The sequence below is a fragment of the Phoenix dactylifera genome, chromosome 2 (assembly GCF_009389715.1).
Source record: "Phoenix dactylifera cultivar Barhee BC4 chromosome 2, palm_55x_up_171113_PBpolish2nd_filt_p, whole genome shotgun sequence".
Classification (NCBI taxonomy): domain Eukaryota; kingdom Viridiplantae; phylum Streptophyta; class Magnoliopsida; order Arecales; family Arecaceae; genus Phoenix; species Phoenix dactylifera.
This window is the reverse complement of record NC_052393.1, coordinates 23,107,604-23,122,381: the sequence shown is the minus strand read 5'-3', so window position 1 is coordinate 23,122,381 and position 14,778 is coordinate 23,107,604. Positions and strand designations below refer to the sequence as shown.

General features: G+C 34.7%; 1 protein-coding gene and 1 pseudogene across 2 annotated transcripts; both read left to right on the top strand.

Moving 5' to 3' along the window:
• The first annotated feature begins 7,315 nt into the window (after window positions 1-7,315).
• Window positions 7,316-8,182, top strand: LOC113460985. Of its 2 annotated transcripts, none has more exons than XM_039123691.1 (2): window positions 7,316-7,941; window positions 8,017-8,182. In XM_039123691.1, exons 1-2 carry the CDS (start codon window positions 7,481-7,483, stop codon window positions 8,045-8,047), a joined length of 492 nt encoding a protein of 163 aa, XP_038979619.1. In that variant the 5' UTR covers window positions 7,316-7,480; the 3' UTR covers window positions 8,048-8,182. The 2 variants fall into 2 exon arrangements, with proteins under 2 accessions (XP_038979619.1, XP_026655727.2); XM_026799926.2 differs by having other exon boundaries at window positions 8,020-8,146.
• On the top strand, window positions 8,034-10,926 carry LOC120109920 (annotated as a pseudogene).
• The last annotated feature ends 3,852 nt before the right edge of the window (window positions 10,927-14,778 follow it).

The following is a 14,778-nucleotide window of genomic DNA, read 5'->3' as shown; positions in this document are numbered from 1 at the left end:
CGAAATTTTGGACACTATAGTGGGAATGAATATATTATTGGTGAGAGTGCTTACAAGAATATAAAAAACCTTCTCCTTTGGCCATTCATAAATGTTCTGATTTTGGATTCACCCTAGTGCAACCAAATCAAGTCCATCCTTGTATGTCGATCTAATCGGGCCACCATTGCAAGTGTTCTTTTGCATCGATTTAGTTCATGTCATGTTATCGTGGATCCAAACTAGAGTTTCTTAGGAAGCCATGGATTCGACGCTTATTGTAATTAAGCATGTGATTGCATTTTGAGAAAATGAATTCTAAAATGCCGATTCTCGAGTTATCCTATCGTTGCTCAAACGAATAGGGCAATATGTTCCTTTCTTGATCTTCCATAATAATTTTGTAACTTATTTATATTCTAGAGCAGTGAGGATTGGAATTTCTTTGTGATCGAATCCGATGTGCAAATAAATGGAATTCATTAGATTTTCGAGAAACTTAAAAGCCAAAATTAGTGTGCAATTGTTTGAAAGTTTCCTACATGTGCTTCAAGTTTTGACATACAAGGCGTTGAAATGTGGTAGGATGAAGACCTCTTCCTATGTCTGCATGCTAGAACTAATTATGGCAGGAGGTGGCCTTTTTCCAAGGGTAGATTTCTCGTGCTTCGGTCCTCCTTTACGATGTGTGGCTTCCTTCTATTGAAACATAGCAATCGGATCTCGTTATGTTTGGCTTTATGGATTCAGGGGACCACAAGTAGAGACACTATGGACTCAAAGTCGATTCATGTGGATTTATATTGCCACTCTGTTTTGACTAGTCCACTCTCTTGACTAAATTGCTGGTGCAAGTTTATTAGCTAAGCAATGGGTCTATGAATTGCTATCAAAGTAGCAGTCTGAAATTAATAAGGGTTTTTTGCATGAATACCCTTCTAAATATCGGATTTTGCATGAATACCCTTTCAAAATTGATATTTGCATGTATACCCTCGTAAAACTCTGTTATTGTATAAATGCCCCTAATATAACGGTTGTTCTAACGGTGTTAAGAAAAATTATATTTATATTAATTAAAAATAAAATAAAATTTTAAAATTACGCTATTGTTCCTGTCTTTTTTTTTTTTGCTATTGGGATTGCGATCATGATTGCTTGTATACCCTTATAAATGTTTCTATTTACACGTCTACCCATTATGGATATTTTAATTATTTTAATTTGATACCGTTAATTTTTTAACGACATTAGATTGCATGGGTACATATACAAAAATAAAAATAAAAAAAGAATAGAATAGCAAAATAGTATTTTAAGAGGGTATACATGCAAATATCAATTTTAGAAGGGTATTTATGCAAAATTTGATATTTAGGAGGGTATTCATACTAAAAATTCAATTAATAATAATGTTTCTCTTCAAGTTAGAAGGAAGTGAATTATCATAATTGGAAAATAACATCACTAGGAATTTAATCTTGGAAAACAACCATGACAAGGTAGCTAGTTGGTCATATAAGGGCAAAACAAATCTGACATAGCACATGCAAAAGTTGATTTTGCTTGTAGTTAAGGGTGCATTCCATAACCTTTCACATGTCATGCATTGGACATGCATAATTTATTACTATTACATGTCACACAATATCTCACCTGAGATATTTCCTAATCTAGGGATGGTAATTGGGTCGAGTTGGACCCGATAAGAATTGGATCGGATCCGTGATAGGTCAAAAATTTGTCAAGGCGAACATGACATGTTTATTAAACAGGCCAAAAATTCAGATCTGAACTTGACTATTATAGTAAACATGTAATCCAAGCCGACCTACAACAAGTTTGGTTAAACAAGTTAAGTATTGTCATTCTTACCCTAATCCGATCATAGGTTTGGGCTTGTCCTTTCGAATTTAGACAAGTTGCAGGAAATCTAATAAAGCTATTTGTCTTCTTAGGGAAAATTGGGACCTAAAACCACAAACAAAAAAAAATGCCAACTCTTTCATCTTGTCATTTTAGAGTTGAAGCATGTTCAAAGAAATGTGAAAACATCGTTTCCTCACATGAAACTACTTAGGCATGATAGATACTGATCAAATCATTTATACCTATCTTATGATACTCAGAGAGTTATACCTCAAAAATCTATTTGCTTCTTATGTGCCTTCTACATACCAGCGAAGAAACAATGCAACCAACTATTTCCTTCTCGAAAGTTAGGTTTGAATTGTTAGAACTGAACTTTGTTTTGTTATCTAATGATAACAACTAACTTTCCTTCTAAAAGGTAAGCCTATGTTGCACGGGGATAGCTAATTATCTCATATTATTTAATACAAGATAAAAATGACCTAGCCTATTGTTTCTTATTTGCCGTAGAGTTTCGCTAGGACTAGACTAGAACCACTACATTTTTTGTCAAATTTGAGAGTAGAGCTGATCATGGGTCGAGCTTGGCCGCAAAAAATGTTAAATTTTAAATAGGCCTAGTTCTGAAATCCGACTAAAAATGAATATAGTTTAGGCCTGAGGCCCAGCTAATGATCAATTCTACTTGAGAGATAGCATGGATTATTTTAATCTTGTTATTAGCTAATAGCATCTTTCTTGCTTCCACCAAAAAAAAAAAAAAAAAAAGAGCAGGCTAGGAGCAAGTTTAGCTAAAAAGACCTAATTCTGAAGACATGTTGCTTTAAGTAGTAAGAAGTGAATCATGCATAAGAGAGAGGAGATGACGATTCCATGATTTGCTATTTAAATTTTGAAAAACAAGTTAAATACTTACGTACCTCCAGAAGAGGAACTACATGGAGTAAGTTGCCACAAAAATTATATATGTTTAATACAAACAAATTGAAAAATGAAGAGCAGTAGCTATTCAGTTTTAATTGTACTATCACCCTACAATTTATGTCCTACAATCTCTTTGTTTAACTCATATACTCATTCAAAAGGCTTAGAAAATAATTAAAAAAAAACACCAAAAGACACCCATGCATTCAAAAAAAGGGAAATCTCTAGTCTTATGGGGTTCATAAGGCTGGTCCTTCTTTGTTGGAGGTATTGGTGATCCTTATAGCATGAACCATGAAACCGTCATGGGTCATGAGCTTCATTATTTGCAATCGAGATATATTTGTAATCCTATATCGCACAACTAAAGATGACCTTTCCGGTTTGTATTTTTGATGCATTATGTCTCATGTGTGATTTGCTTGCTTTGAAATTTAAGAATTATATCTTTATATGCTAGCTTTGCGGATTTATTGAACTAGCAATCAAAATAGTTCTTCCCACAAAATCCTCTATAAAAATATATTGCTTCTTTATATTTTCGATAATCCATGAATTTAACTTGCTAATATGAATTAGATAGTAATCAATTGATAGTAACAAGCCTTCAAATATCTATTATCATAATGGAAGAAGCTATTTTACCCAAATATATTTTTTGCATCTAATTTAGATGTTTTGCTTTTCAGAAAGTCAATAATAGGTGTTGTTTGAAGAATTTGGAGGGAGAGAAAGCAATGTAGCAAGCTCAATCTACCCAACTAGCTAGGAAAAGAGAAAGGATTATGAGCTATATTTGTGCTCTCCAAAAATTATCCTCAAGCAATCATGAGGAATGATAACCATCCTTGCTTTTTCCCACGTGCATTATATACACTTGACACTAGTTTAAAGTAGTAAGGAATTTGCCTTAAAAGATTTTAAAGAAGTGGTTTATCAAAATAATGAAGTAGCATGACTAAAAACTATTGTTGCAAGCTAGCCAAGGTTAGGGTTGTAACTCGATCATGACATGTACCTAAATTGATTTATTTGCAAGGCTTTGAGTCTTGGCTTGTTAAGTTTATTATATTGGATACTGTGTTGAATATGTTATATGAAGTAAAATGCTATTGTATGATGCACTTACATAAGTTTGTTGTATGCCAATGAAATTTGATATGACATGCACCTAAGTTAACTTGGTGGATACATGCTTATGCATACATCTTTTTGAATATTTAGATTAGGACAAACTTCAAAGAATCTATTCAACTCCTTTGTTTTTGTAGAGCTAAATAAAATCAAAATAATTTTCGCTAACTATTATTGGCATCGAAGCATACAAAAAAAATTCAGCAAGTCCTTTCTTCCATATGTTTTAAGAGTACATAGGACTAATAGAAACCAACCAAATATTTTAACTTGTCCAATTATCATACTCAAGTCTTTTCTTATGAAATAGAAGTGAAAGTGGATGGAATAATATCTATTTAGATCTATTTTCGTATCCGAATCTATATAAATATATATAAAAATTTGAGTATCCGACTAATATTTCTATCCGTATCCATATCCGAAAAAAATAGATATGGATATAGATAGACAACTATTCGATCTGTATCCGAATATTCAATTTTATTTGTAACCTTATTTAAATTTATATAGAACTCATAAAATTTTAAGAAAAATAAATGATCACATTAACATGCTATTACTTGATTCATCATCTACATAGTAATATCTTTTATTTTATAGTCATAAAATTTAATATTCGATTTATATCTATATTTATATCCATACTTTCGGGATCTGATTTGTATCTGTATCTATTTAGCATAAAACTAGATATAAATTTTTGCAATCGATTAACATCCATATCCATATATGTATTGATCAAACAAAATAAATATGGATATAGATATGCTAGTATCTGATCCATATCTGATCCGATTTCAGTCCTATTATGAAATCTATCTAATTTCTTTATTCTTACCTTCTTACATTTAAATTGGGATGAATTTGGCCAACTCTTTTCTTAAGGTTAGGTTTGAATCATCACAACTAACTTTATTTTTTCTTTATCTTCTTATCAATGAGACTGAATTGAAGTAGCACGACTACTAATAAGGTTACTTATTTAATAAAATAATCAGGTTTGGATCTAGATATTTTTCACCCATTTAATAAAAAGTCAGGTTTGGCTTGATAGATTTTTGGCCTATCCTCTATCCAACCAACCCGATTGCCAACCCTATTTATAGCTACAATTTTAAAGAAAAGATAAAGATATGTTTGAGAACATCGTAAATGAGAATCTAGTGATACAAACAATCAATACGTAAATATAGTTAAATGAGAGTGAGGGAGAAGTTGTTAGATGCTAGGTTCAATGGAGGATTAATTTAATTGAGAATTCATTCAATAGATTCAGAAAGCTGTTTCGGAAGAAGGAAAAGAGTAGGTTTTATATGATTTAGATTTTCAAATCGGGTGGAATCTAGTCCAAGTTGACTCATGTATATTTTTCAGTAACCTAAATAGATCTGGATAATATCCAGTCAGGTTGGGTCCAAAATTATAAAACCCAACCCTGCCTACTTTTCACAAGGACTTGACCCATAGTTTTTCTAAAAATGGATTAGACTGGGTTGGATTTGCAGCCTTAAACTCTTCTTCCATCAGCGGTTGTAAAAACACACAAATTCTTGATCAGTCAGAATGTTTATCACAAAAGATAGAGCCTTCTCTTTTCAAAAAGTCCTACTTATCACATTCCTTGAGTTATCAAAAAACCCAGGTAGTGTTTGGTGATCATAATGGGATCACCAAGATGATCTTAGATCATTAGAGATTCTTATCTTGGAATAATCTGATTTCTGATGATTTAAGATTACCATGTATTATGTTCTAATGATTAAAGATCCTTGGGTATCTACAAGTAACTTATTTTGGTATTTCATGGAAATCCAAGATCATCAATCACTAGTGATTCTTATCCCAAGATAATCTGATCCTCGATATCTAAGATCACCACGTGCTATGTTCCGATGATTAAAGATCCTGAATATCTACGAGTAATCTATTTGATATTTTATGGAAATCCAAGATCACTGACCATACAATACCAAAACTACTCCTGATATATTTCATAATATTAATAATATAACTCATTAATCCTATAAAAATATTTTAATTATTATTACAGAATCAATATTATGATTTTAGTTATATCATATTAATATTTTAATATTTATATTTATTTTGATTAGAAAAATAAGGCAAATAGAAGTAATATATTAAATAATCTCATGATATAAATATAAAGTACAATAATATATTTATATTATGATTTAAAATTATAATTAAATAATAATAATATGATTAATAATATATTATAGTATAATATATATCATAAATACAATGTGTGCAATATCAATATAATATAATATATAATATTGCTATTATACATTTGGTATATTGATATACCAATTTTGGGGATTGCTATGGTACTCATTTATATTATTTTATAAAAAAATACAAGATATCTTGACCGTTAGATATGTGAGGGTATGTATGAAATTTTATTCCTAATATGTTACTTAGCAGATTAACTATAGGTTACTAGCCTCTTTTAGTTATTATTATTTTTTTTGAAAAAATATTTTATTAATTTATGCTCTGACTTGGTTGAACCAAGACAGATCTAACTCTATCGGCTCACCAACATATGCTCACACCCCAATCCCTGCTCTTCATCCACATTGGCTCCTTCGCCCAGAAGCATGGATAGATCAACACCAACCCTTTGATCCTCATCCCATCACCCAGCTCCTCCTTCCTGGCACACACTGCCATGTTATGGGCAACATTGGCCCTGGTGCAATTGCTGACCAAGAAGACATAGTCGAAGTCGCCGTGCTCGGAGAGCCCTAGCTCTTCGACTGCTAGGTGTCGTTGTAGGCAGTGGGGAGTAAGTGCTCCGGCACGTGGCAAAACTCGATGGAGACAAGAGGAGGAGGGCTTGAGCCATGAAGGCATCGAGGAATAAGGAGAAGTCAATTAGGATTTCGATATTGGGATCCATTGGAGGAGGTGGAGAGGAGGGAGGAGAGAGGTGGGTGAAGGTGCAAATAGGAGGCAGAAGGAGCTTTCAAAAGCTCCTATACTTTGAAATATTCATAGCATTAACTATCATTTTTGATTCTAAAATACCATAGAAGTTTGAAATATTTATCATACATACTAGCCAAGCACATAACCAACTATAATCGGTTATCGGTGGGTAAATCAACACCATCCATGTTGAATAGGACAACAAGAGAAAATCTAAAGCTTGGCATGCCATAACAAAAGTTATCAATTTTTTTTTTTGGATTGAGAGGTATTTTTGTTCTCAAATTTCAGCCTAAGTTTACCATCTTGAGGTAATCTTACATAGCCTATCTCAAGGATGAATTTCATCATTAAATTTGGCAGTGATTCAAGGAATAAGAATTATTTGGAATCATTTTTATATAGAATTACTATAGTAGAGATAGACGAGGTGATCTCGCCATGTACGCCAGTATCAGCTTTGATATACGGATGATTCCAAACGCTTCCCTAGAGTTTCTACCAATGCATCCCTGAAACCGCCAACTTCGACGGATCTTTTACAAAGTTGGACCAAGTTTTCGTTCGCTCAGCCCGACAATGGCCTTCTCCTGCGCCACTTTCAGAGCCTATGATCCCTCCTTCCTCCCCCCAAACCCCGCCGCCCCCTCGATCGACTCCGCCGCTCTCGCCCCGAAACTCTCTCTTGTCGATCGAAGTCAGAGGTTTCAACTCGCATTCCAATCCCAAATCCAGATTCGCTTCGTCCTCCCATGAGACCCTTTTCCCAGTATTTTCTACCGAAAACACCTGTAGGCGCTTTGCTAAGAATGACAAATGGAGCCGCCACGCGGAACTCGATCGTGTGAATGGAGCCGGCGACGGCAGCGGCGGTAATGGTGACGGCGGTGGAGATGATGGCGAACATGATACGGAGGAGGCTGAGTTCGGGCCGTTGTCGAAATTTGAGGAGGTGATCCGAGAGTTGGAGGCTCGTGAGGCGACCCTGCCTTCTTCGTCTCTGACATGCTGGAGGTGGCGAAAGCTATGGGGATCCGAAGAGATTTTCTCTTTAGATACCTGGACCTACAGGTATTCCTTCTCAAATTGTGTGCAAAATCTTAACTTCTCCAAAAAGTTCACACCTTTTTGTGTTTTTCACTTTAGAAGGCGGCGCCTTGGCCACTGGGTGCTTTGATGAGGTGCTGCGCGATGTTCCGGGATCGGATGCTTGCTGACCCGTCATTTCTTTTTAAAGTTGGAACTGAGGTCTGTTGATTTTTGTTGCTTTAGATGTTCTTGGGATTGCATTTGAGGAATTTTTCCATATTTCAACGGAGTTATGGAGCAATGCAGATCGTTATTGATTCTTGTTGTGCAACATTTGCGGAAATTCAAAAGAGGGGGGAGGATTTTTGGGCAGAATTCAAGTTTATGCTGCAGACCTTTTGGTTGGGATGGTTGTAGATATTGCTCTAGTGGGTTTATTAGCAACATATGCACGTATTGGGCGGCCATCGGCATCGACCGGCTTTTTTGGAAGCTTGACACGTGCTTGTGAAGCTCTACCTAGCAGGTGATCAACTTAAAATGATGTTAGTTTGAGTCCCTAAGTAAAGTTTGAGCACCATCTCTAATTTGATTCTCTTGGAGAAACCAGAGGTTTGTAGTTTTGCTATATTTGCTTGAACGAATTCTTTCGGCTATCTAATATATTGGTGATTTTGTTGTAATTCAATTTGCCATTGCTGTTTGAGTAGATGGTATCAGTACCTGTGATGGACTCACTAACCATTTTCTGTATCTGAATGTAAATTATTTCTTAATGATTAAATTATTGATATGTGGACCAATTATTGGTTAGGTGTTTACAAATTTCACAGAGAACATTCTGCATAGGACTAATTATATGTAATGTAATAACTAATAGAAAAACATTTATTAGCAATGTATTTAACGGTTAACATTAGGATTTTTCCAGCAGTTCAAACAAGAGGTCTTTCTGTGATAATTGGTACTTCGGTCATTCAAATTTAATCATCCATCAAATTTCTATCTTGATTTATGTTTCTATAGTTTGCCCTGTACTGTATGATACAGTCTGGTCAAATCATAAATTTCATGAACCTTAGCTTTAAACCAATTGCATACATGCTCACATATTCCTGTGCATATTACATATAGTTAGGAACCATGATTTGCATACCAAGCTGCTTTTTTAAGACCTTAAACCATGTAGTTAGGAACCATCTTTTTGGGCACTAACAAAGTGGGTTATAGTAAAGTAAAAGGACATTAATAGGCAGCAATTGATGAATGATCAACAAACCAATGTGTATCTTCTAGTCCTTATAATAAAACCTCCATTCATGTCCTCCACTTGTCCCTGGTAGAATAAGAAATAACATAATGGAATAATCTAACATTTAGTTAAGCAGGTTGTGTATAGCTAACATGAGAAGTTTGTGTATGGATAGGTCAGAAGACAAAAAGATGTTCCCACTACCACCAACCGTGATAGATGATCCAATTGCTAAAGTCATTGATGTGACTGAATGAGAATTACTATGAGAAAAAAAATGATGTCCACTTCTTATCTGATGATCCATTTGACTCAAGAACCTAATGGATTGACCTGTGGGAAATGAAGCATTTATTATCTGAATGAGCAAGAGAATTTGATGTTGATGGAGAATTAGATGTCTTGCAAACATCGAGTGAAAAGGCATTTTTATCTTTGGGGATAATGATCATTAGAAATTGAAGCTAAAGCTTATAGTGCTTGTTGTTAATCTTTATAAGATGCTTGGTGAGCCTAAGTTGGCCTCCCATGGAGATCTCATGATATTTCCATCTTATGGTTAAGTAAATCACCATGATTCACCTTTGAATGCCACATACTCTAGCTTCTTTCTACTTGGCCTTCATCTTTTCAAGGTTTCTGTTTCACTCCTAGCATAAAGGAAAATCTTCATTCAAATTTGGATGATATTTTTTCATATTAATTTCTAAGTTGGGCTCTCATGCTGCTGAATGAAACACTGAATAATAAATATTTCACTATTGCAAGCAAATATCTGCTGGGTTCAGTGTAAATTTAATATATTGTCTATCCTTGATAAATTAACTTTTCTTCAGTCTATGTTTATGGGGTTTGTTTCCTGAAATAAAGCCCTATAGGTGCTTTTTTTTTTCTTTTCAGTTTTCTACTTTTCCCTAGGTGATTGAATGCTATAGATGTTACATGCTTATTGCTTCAAAAGGCCGCTGCAGTATGTGGGTGGTTAGGCGACCGCATAGCACATATGCCATATGCGGGCCAGCTGCATATGTATTTAATATTATTTACCTATGTAAATATCAAATAATTTATTAAGTAAAATCTAGACAAAAATGTTAGTAACTATAAATATTTAATATTTTTTCAATAAATAATATAATGTTAGCAACTATAACGACTAAAGTGACTGTTACTAAGTACCTAATAACAATAGTTATAACATAATTAACATGTTAATATTATTAAACCTATATCCATTCTACCCAAAAACATTTTTGACCTAAGTATGAGCTTGAATCTGCTCCATCCGCACAGAGCCAACATAATAGTAGGCCACATATATGGCCCATAGCACATAATGCGAAGCAGGCCATATATGCAGTAGAACAATGTGAAGTGGGCTGCATATGTGGCCATATAATGCCAAGTGGACTGCCTTTTCACTTAATATGCAGTCTGATTGAATATAGTAAATGAACGGTACCCTTAATCGTAAAATATTTATTTTTTCCATTGTTTGCATGCTATACGTATGGGATTTGAAACTTCAACATTTATCTCAAATTCAGCTGTTTCACCGTTCCTTTTGAGCTGTTTATGTTCATCATTGAAATTTTGTATTATGTCCAGGACTGTAAAAAAATCAGAAGAAGATTTACCTGTTCCTCCACTTGTGCAAAGTGCAGCTCTTTGGGGTATGCCTAGAACTATTGGGAATAACTAACTCGTTCTTTTTCTTTTGAATTTTTATGTCATTATTTGACCATAAGCATTGGAGTTGCCTTGTATATTTTGTTCTTACTCTTGGAATCATTTTTGGCAGGTTTTTGTTAATGTCTTGCAAAACTAAACAAAACGTAGAAACTTTTAGTGGAAATTCAAGATGAATAGAATGTTGTCATCAGGTTGAGCTAATCATAAAACATTCCCAAACTTAATTAGCTCATACTTTGATTTGATGTAGATGGAATAAATCAGGTTTGGCAACATTTTGATTGCATAGGAGATAGGACTTTTGGTATCATTATCATCTTGTGAAAAACAATGGTGTCAACTCCATTTGATCTCATCCTGTTGTATAAGAACCTTCTGTTTGATCCAGCCATTTAGGGTCCTCTATTGCTTTTTCTCTTCCTTCCCATATCAATTTACTGTAGCATGCTCCTCCTTTTCTTCTCAGTGTTGCCATGATCCTCTAATCCTCTCTCTCCTTAACTCTTGGCTTCTCTGCCCATTTCTGACTTGCTAGGAACTACGAGTCCTCATGGGGATCAACCATCACAGTCATCTTTGGATGCTTGAGTTGCCTAGTCCTTTCAAAGGCTTCTCCAAAGGCCTAACTTTATTATTGCAAGGGCTTTCTTTCCTCATGCGAGGGACGCTCCTCACTTAGGTACCAAAATTTATAGAGCACTTCATCTCTATGTGAAGATGAAAGCATGGATTCAAGTACCGAGCATGCCAATCAATAATGACCATGCCATACTACAATAGGTCACGGGCATATTACGCCTTGTCCTTGTGCTCTGAACAGGTGCATGCCAATTTGTATTGGTCTGTTTTGGGCCATATTGATTTGGTATGGTTGCCAAATTGCAGTATAATAGGCACAAGTCTATAGAGCCTTTTCTTCTTGCCCCTTTTTTGGTATTTTCATTTGGTTTGATCTGCTTGGTTTCCTTGGAGCATGATGAGGGGTCTCCATTAGCCGTCGGTTTGGGATTTTGCTGAAATTATTTTTCTTTGTGCGTTCTACTCAAGCTCATGATTTTGATTTCCCAATGCATGTGCTAAAAGCATTTCTTTTTGAAGTAGCATGCTTATCATGCTTTTTTGTGATACATTCATTAATAGTCGAGCATGACTTGTCCATTTATCACATTTCTACTGACTCATTATATAATGTGCTTTATCAATGCCTTCTTTATATTCTAGTTATCCTAAATCTTACTCTTTGTTCTAATTCATTAGTATGATGGAATATTGTGCTAGATTACCTTAAATAATAAATTGCCTACTAATCAACAGACATTCATGTCATGATTTTTAACTGCAGGGTACTATTTGTTGCTTTTTATCTTTTTTCTTTTTTGCAAAGTAACATGTAAAACCTTAGAAGGAAGTTTAAAATAATTCAAGTTGACAAAAAAACCTAAATATGCATATATCGAGGCGCCTATGCTAAATACTATTAATTAGTATTTAAGTAGTATTGTTTATTGGTATTCCATTAGATTAACTATTATTAAAATATATTCATATATTAATAAACCAGTATATGCTCTAAGTATATTATCTATTTATATAAATACTTAATAGATTTTTCTCATGTTCTATTTATACAATTTTAATATTTAGATGTTGAATTTTAGGAATTAGTTATGAGTTAGTTGCTATTTTTATCTTTTCATATAGCATTTTTAATTTTATTAAATATAAAAATTGTAGAGATGGACTACAAAGAAATTGAGATAAAGTTTCTTTGTGTAAGACATCCAATATCTGCACCATTCAAAATAAATGTAAATAAATAAAAAAAGTAATATAAGTCAAGTTTTGCTAGATGAATCTATAACAAGACTATGCCACCTGGCAAAAATTTTAAACTAATCAGTTTGAACTGATTTAAATCAGCTCTTGTTTCGCCTGGGAAATTTTGGATGAATTAACAATTACAATTAAAATTGAATAACCTACAACATTTTACATTCATATTCCATGATAATAATTAATTGGTGTATATTTATGTTTCTGCATCATGAATATGATAGTTGCTAGGCATGTTTGATTACATCAAGCAGTTCTTAGTAATTTAGCAGTTATAATTTTATTGGAAATTTAGCTCTGGTTAATGGATCATCTGAGAGGCTTTTAGTTACGATTCGGTGATAGTATGCATGGAGGCTGCTTGGTTACATATCTAAATCTATTATATGGTCTCTCTAGCCAAAATGAAGTGATCAATTCTGTATGCATGGAAAAAAGAGCACTGGAATGATCTCAACTGAATATGCATACATTAAAATAAAAAGGAAGGAAAACATTACATTGAGAGAGTCATGAATTTGATTGAGTTTCCATTACTTCACCCGATAACCCTAATTCAGTTATTTCAACCGCATCAAATGTGCCTATTGCATGCCCATGTGTGCCAAGGACTGGCAAAGCATGGCATGAGGCACTCACGTGCTCGTGTATGATGGACACAACATCGGCACATGACGCCTAAGGTGGTTTCATCGTTTTAAATAGGGCAGATGTTAATTAATTAGAGTTTCTGAGTCCTTCGAGTCTGGCTTTTGTCTTTTCTAGCGACCATGGGTGAAGGTTGATGTGCAAGAGTTGGATCATTGGTAGATCGAAGAAAAAGAATATGCTTTTTGACATTCACAGTTGGAGTTCCAAGCTTGATGACTATCTTCACAGTGAAATATCTAAACACAAAATTTGTAATTAAATTCTTTGTTTTTTAAGTATCAGCCTGTTGGTACGTAAATCACTTTAATGTAAGTCTTGGGAACAGGATATTGCAAACAAAGCAATTGGAAAGGTGAGTATAGGATGTCAAAAGGAAGGCCTGTTGACCTAAGCTCTGCAGTTTGCAGCATGACAGAGCTGTAAAAAGTGGGAAAAGCAGATAAAGTAATACATTAAAGAAAGATTTAGGAAGCTAGGGTTGCTTGTGATTAATGGACTAGAGTTTTGATTGTCTTAGAAGGTGATAGTGTATTAAATCTAGAGTTACTAGGGGTTATGCTGCAGTTTTGTCTCAACTCTCAAAGGCTTGAGCTGGTACTGAAAGAGAGCTTAGAGATTATGCATGATAAAAGCTTAGAGAGCTTTCCTCCAGGAATCTCACCCTTTGCTGCCTTGGAGGAAAGAGAGAGAGAAGTTCAAGAGAGAAGAAGTTCGCAACGGACGTGTGAGTTGATTCCTAGGACTTGGAGCTCTATATGGCTTTTTTTAGCTCTCTGGAATGAGATGGATTATTGGCAACGGTAGAAAAGGATAAATTTCTGGGACTTTCGGGTCCAAACCTAGCGTTGTTGGTCTCTTCTTCCCTGCGTGGTGATCAATGCTACCATGTATTCATCCATGGTTGGAGGAAGAGACGTGTAGGACTAGAGTTTGGGTAATATTGCGAAAGCAAAGCCATAATTTGGTAAAGGATTATAAACGGATATGATCTTGCATATGATTTGGACTGGGAAAAGGATTGGTTAAAGTGGGAGCAGCTTCTAGAATCAAGAGTAGCGCCTTTTCCGTTCTTGACTTGTTTCTTGAAGGGCTGGTCAAGCAGGAGCTGAGCTTCTTGCAAGCTTGCCTAGAGATCATCTTTGGGCTTGTACGCTACTAAGTTCTGAGAATGATTACACTTATGAGAATATATATCGTATTGGAACTCCTGATTTTTTTATGCTTTACGGCAAGCTTTTTAAAGAGGAAACGGCTTCTAGAATCAGCTCTCCTCTTTCTGTTAGGATCCAAACTAGGTGTTCTTTTCCGACCCTTTCTACAACTCTTCTATAAAATCTCCTGCAGTCTGGACCCACACGTTCATCTCGAACTTCTTCTCTCTCTTTCCTCCAAGGCAGCAAAAGGTGATTTCACTTATGGCTTCCAAGTCTTCTTCGCTCAAGGTTGTGTCC